The sequence below is a fragment of the Ochlerotatus camptorhynchus genome, unplaced genomic scaffold, assembly GCF_037179485.1.
Source record: "Ochlerotatus camptorhynchus isolate MF236.1 unplaced genomic scaffold, CSIRO-AGI_Acam_v1.1 ptg000124l, whole genome shotgun sequence".
Classification (NCBI taxonomy): domain Eukaryota; kingdom Metazoa; phylum Arthropoda; class Insecta; order Diptera; family Culicidae; genus Ochlerotatus; species Ochlerotatus camptorhynchus.
Window position 1 is genome coordinate 1,046,772 of NW_027040614.1, and position 11,556 is coordinate 1,058,327.

General features: G+C 47.8%; 1 protein-coding gene across 1 annotated transcript; it reads right to left on the reverse strand.

Moving 5' to 3' along the window:
• Nucleotides 1–7,332: 7,332 nt before the first annotated feature.
• On the reverse strand, nt 7,333–11,327 carry iav (transient receptor potential cation channel subfamily V iav). Its single transcript, XM_065220296.1, has 7 exons — nt 10,848–11,327; nt 10,644–10,795; nt 9,561–10,587; nt 9,351–9,502; nt 9,075–9,291; nt 8,548–9,014; nt 7,333–8,487 (listed from the first exon to the last, which is right to left on the reverse strand). Exons 1-7 carry the CDS (start codon nt 11,145–11,147, stop codon nt 7,347–7,349), a joined length of 3,456 nt encoding a protein of 1,151 aa, XP_065076368.1. The 5' UTR covers nt 11,148–11,327; the 3' UTR covers nt 7,333–7,346.
• Between the last annotated feature and the right edge of the window lie 229 nt (nt 11,328–11,556).

Sequence of the window (11,556 nt, forward strand, 5' to 3'; positions counted from 1 at the left end):
AATAAGAAGACATTGTCCTAAATAGTAAATATCATTAAAAATAAATTGGAAAGCTTAGCGACGATAAATGTCGGTTTTGTAATTTGGAGAGCGAAAGCTCTGAACATTTATTGTGTGATTGCGCTGCACTATTTAATAAACAATGCAGATTTCTTGATAAAGAACTCACCGTACCTGGAGAAATTTGGACCAGTATACCCAATAAAGAGGTAAACTTCATTCGAAGTGCAATTCCATATTGGGATAATGCCGATGATCAATGATGAAGACCACTCTACATAGTGGTTGATCATCAAAACACACGGCAAACAGTAAAAAGAGGATACACCACAATAGATCAAAACACTGGCCGCAGTGGTAAATGTCCACGACACGGGAAAAAAAATATCGCCTTGCATAGCGCGGAATCGAGCAATGAGATGGGACCCATGCAAAGGTGATGACAGAAGATCTTAAAGATAAAGCACCTAGAAGACCTCGTATTTTCATGAGCAAATACGAGGAGTACTTTACATGGAGTGAATAGCCTCGACAGAACTGAGACTATACGTAAAAATAAAACAATGGTCTGGTGCAAGTGAGGCGATAGTTTCTAGCGTATAATGTATTGCCGCCAGCTCAGCAACATATACGGAACAAGGCGCTTGAAGCATTCGAGAGGCGCTATGAAATTCGTTAAAAATACCAAAACCAGCGGACGACTCTATTAGTGATCCATCTGTGAAGAACGATCTTGCGGAATCAACTTGGCCAAACTTTGCAGCGTAAATTGACGGAACAATCAAGGAACGATGATGTTCTGGGATCCCATGAATCTCCCGCGTCATAGATAAATCAAAACTAACTGAATTGCCGAAGTCGAAGAAGCACACACGATGAGGATTATGCTGTGAAGGGCTGACATCCTGTGTTAAATATAGGTAGTACAAAGTCATAAAACATGTTTGAGGATTTAGCTCCAGAAGCTTCTCAAAGTTTTCGATCAGCAGTGGGTTCATTACTTCACAACGGGATATTTCCGAAAACCGATCAGAGAGTGGCAACATGCCCGCTAACACTTCGAGACTCATCGTATGCGTCGAGTGTATGCATCCTAACGCGATACGAAGACAGCGATACTGGATCCGTTCCAGTTTGATGATGTGCGTTTTAGCCGCCGACTGGAAGCAAAAACTACCGTACTCTAAAACCGATAAAATCGTTGTCCTGTACAACGTTAGAAGATCTTGCGGATGGGCTCACCACCACCACGTTCGAAGAAAATTGATCCTTTGTTGGCATTTTCGTCTCAGATACTCAATGTGGTATCGCCAGGTGCATTTGGAATCGAACCAGACCCCAAGATATTTGAAAGACATGGAATGAGTGATCGGCTTACGCAAAAGTTGAAGCTTCGGTTGTGCTAGGCTATGCTTCCTAGAAAAAACGACCAACTCAGTTTTCTCCGACGAGTATTCGATACCTAGCTCGATAGCCCAAGTAGACAAATTGTCTAAGGTATCCTGTAAGAGTCCTTGCAGGTCGACCCCTTTGGGCCCTGTCATTGACACTACGCCGTCATCTGCAAGTTGTCTCAAGACAATTATCAATTTCTCTGACATAGAAATTATATAAAAGGGGGCTTAAACATGAGCCCTGGGGGAGACCCATGTAACTGAATCGAGAAGCTGTAGAGTTTCCATGAGAAAATCTCATATGTTTCTCTGACAGCAAATTGTACAAAAAGTTATTTATCAATGTGGAAAGGCCACAAGTGTGGAGTTTGTCTGAAAGGACTTCAACCGATACTGAATCAAAAGCCCCCTTAATATCCAAGAACACAGAAGCCATTCGCTCTTTTTTTTAGCAAAAGCCAACTGAATTTCTGTGGAAAGCAACGCGAGACAGTCGTTCGGTCCCTTACCCCTACGGAAACCAAATTGAGTATCTGAGAGTAGATAGTACGTCTCAACCCATTTGTCCAAGCGAAAAAGGATCATTTTCTCCAACAATTTTCGAATGCACGATAACATCGCGATGGGACGATACGAGTTATGATCTGACGCGGGTTTCCCAGGCTTTTTAATGGCTAAAACTCTCACACGCCTCCAATCATCTGGAACAATATTGAGCTCCAGGAACTGACAAAACAAGTTCAACATGCGCCTCTTAGCGACGTCTGGGAGGTTCTTCAACAAGTTGAACTTGAATCTATCAGCCCCCGGAGCCGAATTGCGACACGAAAGGAGCGCGAGTGAGAGCTCCAGCATTGAAAAAGGCTGGCTGATCTCGTTTACCGAATTCGTCGTTTCGCGAGGAATCATCTGTGCCGGCACGGAATCAGGACATACTTTTCGCGCGAACTTGATAATCCACCGATCCGAGTACTCTTCGCTCTCGTTGTTTGAAGACCGGTTACGCATCCTTCGCGCCGTGTTCCAAAGCGTATTCATAGACGTTTCGCGCGACAATCCGTCTACAAACTGCCGCCAGTAACCCCGTTTTTTGGCCTTGATGAGGCTCTTGAGTTCGCGTTCAAGAGATGTGTATGCGTCGAAATGCTCGCGTGTTCCGCGTTTCCGAAAAAGTTTAAACGCGTCGGACTTTTTACGGTAAATCTCCGTGCATTGTTGATCCCACCAGAGCAATGGTGTTTTCTTACGAATTGACGATCGCGTCACCGGTCGTGTTTGAGCTTGAAGTGCGCTGTCGACGATGAGATTAGAGAGGAAGTTATATTCCTCCAACGGCGGAAGCTCTTCCACTGACGATACTGTATCGCCTATCGCGGATTGAAACTTAGTTCAATCGATGTTACGGGTTAGATCATACGCGACGTTAACGGATTCTGACGAGTTGAACCCACTGGCAATCGAAATTTTGATCGGCAAGTGATCACTACCGTGGGGATCCTGGATCACATTCCACGTGCAATCCAACGATAATGAGTTAGAGCAAAGTGTGAGGTCTAATTTACTTCCATTGGAGGATGGACCAGCCAAACGTGTTACTTCTCCATTATTAAGAATTGACATAAGTTGAAGTTGTCACAGAGGTTATATATCAAAGTAGAACGGTTGTCATCATACAGTTATGTGTGTAGGCGTTCACCCAGATGGCAGGGCAGTGACGTGCAGCGTGGATGATCTTCGTTGTGGTGCACTTAATCGGAGCTCGGTACTCAGCGCACCCAGGCACACGATGCTGGATGATCGATGAGGTATGCATGATCACGCAACGATGAAGCGTCAATTAGTTTGAGAATTGCCAATCGCAAAGCTTTCTCTTTTCTTCCACTAAACCACACTTTCTTCTAAAAAACTCACTTTCGAACAATTAATTAGCCGGCAACTATGCCAGGAGTCACTAAGTGAGAAAAAACTGATAATTTTATCCAACGAACAGCGAGAAAACCTCCAAAGTAAGGGAGCGTGAAACAAGCCGACCGTACTTCTTGCTTGGACATAGTGGAATCAACCACGAATATTTTGGATCAGGAAATTTTAGCGAGAAATCCTGGTAATCAATTCTCGATACATCTTTTATTGACCGATTGAGCAAAAATGAAATTGGCAAAATATTGCTTATTGCGTTTCGGTGGTGAAAAAATAGTGATTTCCCTTTCACAGATTTCAGAATTGAGTACACAGCACAGAAAAAAAATAAACGAACGGTACCCTTATTTATGTTGAGTATATATAAACAACGCAGCATGCCATGCTTGTAGATCATAGCTTTCATAGCATTCCTACAGTTATCCTTATCGCTGATTCACAGAAATCATGGCATGCTTCGAAATTTTAAAAATAAGAAGAAGCAACATCCCAAAAGCATTGACCAAGAAAATCCCAAAAGCATTGTCAATTTCGATTTTCAAATCTGACGCTAAATGCTAATTTTTCTCTGAACTGGACAAATAAAGGCGTTCCTTCGAATTGTAGTGCGAATTAATCAGTACTCGAGTCCAGTTAGATTGTTCCCAAGCTTGTCGTGACTGGACCGAGGTTTCCAGCCTCGACAACGGCCTACACGAATTAATGGTGCAGCTCCCACGGCTGCGGCTGGTTTCAATTCTGCTGCTGTTCCTTCTGTTCTCCCGTCTCCTCCAAAACTCGTTACAAGAATCGTTCGTCTCCTCCAAAATTAAATCCAACAAATTTTCTGATATATATTCATTACTCCCTGATGCTTCTGAAGTTTTTGAATCAATCGTAAACGGGCGGACAAATGGAGTCACACGTTCCTCCGGGAGTGGAGCCATGCGAGCCTTGTATACGCGGCACCATTGACATCGCCTTGCAGCTTTCCTAACTTCTGTGCGCAGGTTCGAGACTTGATACTTCTGCCTGATCTCATTGACAACGGTCTCTCCGATTCGATGACCGTACATCCTGTGGTACCAATCGATCAGTAGCTCGGTGATAGGATGATTCTTTGGCAAGATCACTGGATACTTCGCGTTGAACGTAGCATATGGTGAGACACCTATATGACCACCCAACGGAGAAAACTTTCTTATCGGACTAGTTTTCTCAACGCTTGCCCAAGCATCACTACTCCTGTCCGGATTTCTCCTCAAGTTAGTCATCTCATCTGCGTACTTTCCTGAAGTCATCCTGGTCCAAATTCGCATCCGATACTCCCACTTTTCCATTCGAATCCACGACATCTTCCCACAAAATGGTAGACGTGCGCCGTAGTACGTAACAGACGTTCCCATTTCGAGAATCGACTGCAATCGATGAAGCTTGTGCCAACTATTTCGCTATGGACGTGAACTGCCCGCAGTTTTTCAGCAACTTCGATGAAATTTACCTTCTGCTGCGGCCGCTGGTCTTCAGGTTTGTATAGGAAGTCTGGACCTGCAAACCACCGATTGGATGGACGCACTTCGTGCCGTCATCAGCAACGTTGAGTCTAGACGGAACCTGTCGCCATTCTTGAATGTTCGTATCCTCCAAGATTTCTCCGACTCTCACTGCGACATATTGGCGATACCTTCTAGCGTCTGATCTTATCCACGACAGTACTGTATCAGAATCAGTCCAGCTGTAGCTTTTCTGGATTTCTATCGAATGATTCTCGACAATAGACTTCATCAATCGACTACCCAGCAATGCTGCGTGCAGTTCTAAGCGCGGAACTGATAATGGTTTCAGAGGTGCTACCTTCGTCTTCGACGCTACCAGTGCGCAACGTGGTTGTCTGCGGTCGATTACGCGGAAGTAAGCTAACAACGGGGAATTCGTGCTAGATCCAGTTCGTTGAAAATGTTTGCAAAACTTCTCCAGCTTTCTTCGACGCTCTCCGGAATTACGTCGTCCCATCCAACTCCACCTCTCCAAAGATCCTGGATCACTATTTTTCCATAGATGAGAACGTGAGATAATAGGCCGAGCGGATCGTATAAGCTCATGATGAATCGCAAAATCTTCCTCTTCGTTGGCACTGAATCTCCCAACACTAGACGCTGCAGATCCTCCGGAAAAGACAGGCTGAAGATGAATTCGTCCTCATTAGAAAGCCACGCCATTCCCAGCACACTTTCAACCTGATTCACCTTGTCGTTGCTGAGTTCCTTACGATGAACATTATTTTGCTCCCCGATACCTTGCAGCATCTTCGCTGAGTTTGACACCCAGTTCCGGCCTTTTCGTGTACCAAACGAACATCTACAGCTAGTTTCGCCATCTCTTCTTCGGTATCCCGGCTATCCAAGTAATCATCCACATAATGATTTTCTACTATAGCCACTGCTGCCTCCGGATACTCAAGCTCGAAGTTCTTTGCATTCAGGTTCTTTGTGTATTGAGCCTGGTACGGTGAACATGTCGACCTAAAAGTATGAATGAATATTTTCGGAACTGTTGATGGATCAGGACTCCATAAAAAACACTGAGCCAAGCGGTTCGCTAACCGAATGAAGAACTGATGATACATCTCACGCACGTCTCCAACGGCCGCTACTTGCCGTTGTCGAAATCGTGACAGCACTTTCGGAAGTGGAGTTAGCAGATCTGGCCCCTTCAATAGCAGTCCATCGAAGGATACCCCGTTTATCTTGGCAGTCTTCGATCTCCTGCTGCGACGCCTTGTGAGCGTAGCCTTTCTTGTGGTAATCTTCGATTTGCCCCTTCAAATTCGCTTGTAACTCCGGGTTCGATTTCAAACGACGATGAAGACAAGCTAATCTCCTTTCCGCCATAGCGTAACTAGGAGGAAACTATCACTGCGCCATAGTAATCCCGTTTCATAGCGACCGTCCTCCCGCCGTATTGTTGTTCTCGCCAGGATCTCTCTTGCTCGTCGATCTTCTTCTCCCTGGAGCCTACGTGGTACCGAAATACCAAGACTTTCCTCCGCAAAGAAATTTTCTACCAATTCGTGTAGACCCTCGTTCCTCGCATTCGCAGATATGAAACGATGGTGCGTCATTGATTCTAGTAGAATCACCGATGCTCCCGAACACAGTCCAGCCCAATCTGGTCTTCGTAGCGACTGGTTCATGTGCCCCCCCCCTTTCTCTCCTTTTGAGCGGAATCGAGAGAAGTGTGGAACTTTTCACTTGACGATGCACAGAGACGATGGCTGGTTCTTTGGATCCCGTATGCGAAGACTGATTGGATTCTGGCTAACCCGGATGTAACATCGTATTATGACCCTTAGAACAACCCCCTATATCACAGACCCGGGTTGATTTGCATGGCCACTTACCGTGTGCTACCAAGCATCGAACACAGAGTTGGTGCATTTGGACTGCTTTCCAACGATCCCCAAGCGTTCATGACTTAAATTTACCGTAGTCCCTGATTATATGCTTACGAAAGTCTTGCGAATAATACGCATTCCTTCGATTTTTGTTTCTCGGGCCGACTCAATCGCTGAACATCGTGGTCGCTGAAGTGAGTAACGTCGCTGGCCGCAGAAGTTATATTCGTCGTACAGTGCCCAATCCAAGACTACTTTGATCATTTTTGAGTAATTATGAGTTTCTCAAATTTACTCGGTGCAAAAATATTAACTCTGAGTACAGATGGGTTGCCCCTAGGTGAAAAGCGTTGCTATCTCAAAATTGACGAAAATCCATATGGGACTGATATGCGATTATAGGCAGTATGCGTAGAATTTCAACATGGGACAATTAGACTTGAAGTTGTTTTTATATAAGCCCCGAACAAATGGTATATTTTTCGATTTTCATTCGCAAGTTTACTTGAAAAGGAAGAAGTCATTCACAATGGTTTCGGTAGATTTTAGCGACCCTAAACATCCCTTTGTCGTGCAAAGATATATTTAACTCAACACACACGGGTGCAAATTAGCGAAAAACTACCACCGGCCAAGTGCCTTCAAAATCAAACCCCTATTCACTCCTCTTGGGTGTCGGTGTCCAACAGTTTATTAATGTTGCAAATATCCTTGGTGCTCCAGGGTTCCAGCGGATCCGGCGGTGAAGTGCCGCCCGTTTCCTGATCCATCAGCTGCCGATGGCGCGGTCTGCGATCGCTGCTCGTCGGAGCCGATTGCATCCGTTTGTCCTTCTTTCCGGAGACGCTTTCGTTCGACGTATCCGGCGAGACCTTGTTGTTCCGGTTCCGTCCCATTCCGTGGCGCTTCTTGTGTGGCTTCTTGCTACCCTCGGTCGAAATGCTGTCCCGCTCGAGGGAAGCCCGACTTCGCTGGTGGAACTGTTCCATCCGGCGGTGCACCTCCTCGACCGTCACGCCCTCTTCTTCGTCTTCCTTCGCTTCCTCGTCGACGTCGTGTTGCAGATCTTCGGTGCAGTACTCGTAGGCCGTGTTCAGCGCCCCAAAGTCCTCCGGTTGGGTCCGGGTCAGATTCTTGTCGTCCCAAGCGATCATAAACAGCGGATGCTGGTCGGTTTTCTTCTTCCTGGAGGTGGTTCTCGAGACGGCCGACTTGGCGCGTCGTATTAACGAAATCTTTCCAAGGACTGGCTTTTCAGCCGCTTCGCTATCGGTATCCTCCAGCGCTTCCAGTGTTTTGAGGAACTCGCGTTCCTTCACCGGATCGACAATGTCCTTTGCTTCCAGGAAGGGATTCAACTGACCCAAGGTCTGCTGTTCCTGTTGCTTATGTTCCTCCTGCCGGAGCTGGCTCTGCTTGGCCAAATTAATCTCGTGCACGTGGTCCAAGGTGGACGCATCAATCGCCAGGGTTTTGCAATTCTGTACGTAGGTATCGTCCACCGTGGTCGATTCCGAGATGATGACCAGCTCCCGCAGGGGATCCTTGTAGTCCTTCATCGGGGGAAAATCGTCGTAGGCCGGCGGAGCGCTGACCACGGATTGCCGTTTGATCAGGGGCGGTTGAGGAGGAATCTCCGGAACGGTTTGCGGTCTGACGGTAGCCGGTTTGTTTGGATCAATCGTTGGTGGTCCCATCGAAGTTGGTTCAGTACTCACCATGACGATGTCCTGCGTGAAGGACATAACGTCGATTGCAGCCGTGATCGCGAACGGGTCCTCGTCTTCGTAACCCTTTTTCCTGTGGTGGAATATTTAAGGCATTAATCTTGACAAAAGCAATGAGATATAAAGAACTTACTTTTTGGCGACCTTGGCCGGCGAAGTGATCGACGATCTTCCCCACATGATCCTACGCAGTTCCTCACCCGTCATGCCACGTTTCTTCAGCTCGTTTAACGTCACACGCAAAACGCTCTTCCAGTTACTTACCGCTCCCTTCCGTTGTCTAGCACGGGTCTTGCTCTTGCTCTTGATGACCATGACGCCACGAATTTCGTACCTGGGATCATCGGACGGTCCCAGTCCAATTGAGTATTCCTCCAGGTACTTTTTAGCGTCTTCCTGCTTGACGGCCCGCTCCAGATTGACCACAATCTTAGCCCACTGCTTCATACCTTCCTTTTCGGCTTGCTCGATGACGTACGCATAGGTATTACCCATCATGGCGATCAACATGTTGAGCAACAGGATCGGCACGAAGATCATGAAGATGATGAAGACGGTTTTCGCCAGATTCGGATAGGTCGTCAGGTTCAAATCGGCATACTGGCGCAAGATCGAGCGAGTTATCTAAAACAGTTAAAGCTATGAAATTTCAAGACTTACATCGTAATCACCGAGGGTGGTTTGGAACAGCCCCATCCAGGTGCCGAAGTAACTGCCGAACGGGGAATCTTCCGCCTCTGGATGACCCTTGTACAGGAAGTAGAAAGCCTGCGAGAATCCAAACAGCACGATCATGTAGATGATACCGAAGGTGAACATGTCACCGGTGATCATGGAGAAGATCATCGTTACGAACGGACCCGTCAACCCGATGGCGCTGCGAACGTTAAATGGAAGTTATTGACTTGACTTTTGAGTGGTTCCAAAGTCACAGACCCAGCAAAGAACATCAGCAGGAACCAACTACCCGGAACGGCAAACAGCAGGATCGCCTCTTCGTGTTCGACGTCGCCCATCATACGGAACGGAATGCACGCCAGGATCATCAGATTGGAAATCAAGAATATCGCCTTCGCTGGTGTATGACCCTGCAAGCAAGAATCGATCGATGAACTTTACTAACCTGCTGCTCATGTGGAAACTCACAAGCGACTTGATGAACGAAACCAGTCCCTGGTTCTTGATCTCGTCGCCCTGTTGCAGCACAACGTAGCTCAGCACTCCCATAACGGTGGCTATCTCGAAGCCATACCGGAACCAGGTCGTCAAATCGATTCCCTCATCCTCGCCGTAGACACCATCCGGCGCAGCCGTCACTGATGAATCCGCTTTACCCGGTGTGTCATTGCTTGCGTCCTTGAATACCCGCACCGGTCGCAGGTACACCGAGCAGGACAAACAGAACAGATGCAGGGCGAGGATTAGTAGTCGCTTCAAGAACTGGTTCCTGGCGAACGTTTTCCACTTCTCGTCCAGCAAACGCTCCACAATGCCGCCGTCCAGCATGTTCAGATGCTCCTCCTTGGTTCCGTTGAGGATGATGAACAGCGCCGAGTTCCAGTTGGTAGATCCGTCCGGCATCAGCGTGTCCAAGGCATTCAACGGATAGCCGGAACAGGTGATGTTACTGTATCGCCAGAATTCCCTCGCCGAAAGCTCCAACATCTCACGGAACACTTCGTCACGACCTAGTCGACAGGCCAAGGTCAACGGAGTGAGTCCAGATTCATTTACGATCCCGTTTTTGCAAGGCAGCTTTGGATGCCGCAAAGCGTACCCGAACATATCCAGCTTATCGCCTACGACCACCATGTGTAGAATCATGTTTCCGAAGCTGTCCTGAGCATTCGGATCCGCCCCGCATTCCAACAGTAGGTTATAGACCGATTCATTGGCGCAGCAGGCAGCCCACGCTAGCGGGTACTCGCCCAGGTAGGCCAGCCCTTCGTAGTCGGTATTCTTGGCCGGTTTCAACCCCTGCTGATCCCGTGGAAGGAAGAACCGTCCGATGGCACGCTGGGACACGTCCGCTCCGGCATCGATCAGATCGCCCACCAACTCGTTGTTGCTGTACGCGATCGCCAGGTGGAGTGCACTAGCGCCCAGGTACTCCTCGCCTTCCATCACGTCGATCGACAGCTCCGGAAACACGCGCAGCAGGATACGGGCCAACCTAAAGGAGTTCTAGCTTAGATCTTCAAGTTCTCCCGACAAACGGACAGATCTTACTTGGTGTGAATTTTCGTATCGCAGATGATCAACACATGCAGCAGGCTCTCGCCGAGCAATCCACGGTACTGCATCTGCCAGCAGGCTTTGTGATCGACCCATTTTCCCAGTGGGTCATGCGGCGACAGGGAAGCCTCAATCGGAATGACGACCTTGAAACGAGGAAAAATCAATACCCACCCAGCTTACGTAACACCGACAAACCTCGTGATTATCCATGTACTTCCAGCGCAGATACTCGGCCCGATTGATGATCTGCCCGCGGCCACTATGGTACATGAACACCCCGAACTGCTCCCGGATCAGTTGCTCGACGGCCTTCTGACCGCCGACCTGGAACGCATCGATCAGATCGCCACCGTGCTTGTAGTTGGCCATCTTGTACAGCAGACACTGATTGGAGGCATTGGCCGACTGGGAAATCACTTGATCCAGGATAGCACCGCCCTGAGGAATGTTCCTCTTCTTGCGGCACAACATCCGCCGCCAGTCGAACTGAACCATCTTCCGTGTCCCTGGAACAACTGGACCAGGACGGTTCTCTTCGTTGTACACCTACTGGAATTAGAACAACAGCAGCTCGCAGCAAATCGAAGCGGTACCATTTGATTCGACGATTGCTTTCAGACTGAAAAATCGAATCGGATTCAACAACGGTGCACGGCGTTCCGTCCCGGTTGGCATGGTGCCACTGTTGGTTCCATTGCGCATGAGTGCGATACACGACACGCGTGTTGCATCCGTCGGCGCGGTTAACAGGTGAATGTTTTTCCGGATGATCTGTTGCAGTCAAAGTTGCCAGGTATTTTTTGGAAATATCAGGAACCTTAGCGATGACAAATCAGTGATGACAACGACGCAAGTTGCGTCATTCACATGCATTTTTGTCGATGGACGCAGTTCATAAGTTGCG

Excerpts from the sequence above, each read along its gene's own strand:
- iav (XM_065220296.1), bottom strand. The coding sequence starts at position 11,147 with ATGGTTCAGTTCGACTGGCGGCGGATGTTGTGCCGCAAGAAGAGGAAC. Across the intron at positions 10,588-10,643 it reads GATACGAAAATTCACACCAA|GTTGGCCCGTATCCTGCTGC; the intron begins GTAAGATCTGTC and ends GAACTCCTTTAG. Across the intron at positions 8,488-8,547 it reads CCGGCCAAGGTCGCCAAAAA|GAAAAAGGGTTACGAAGACG; the intron begins GTAAGTTCTTTA and ends ATTCCACCACAG.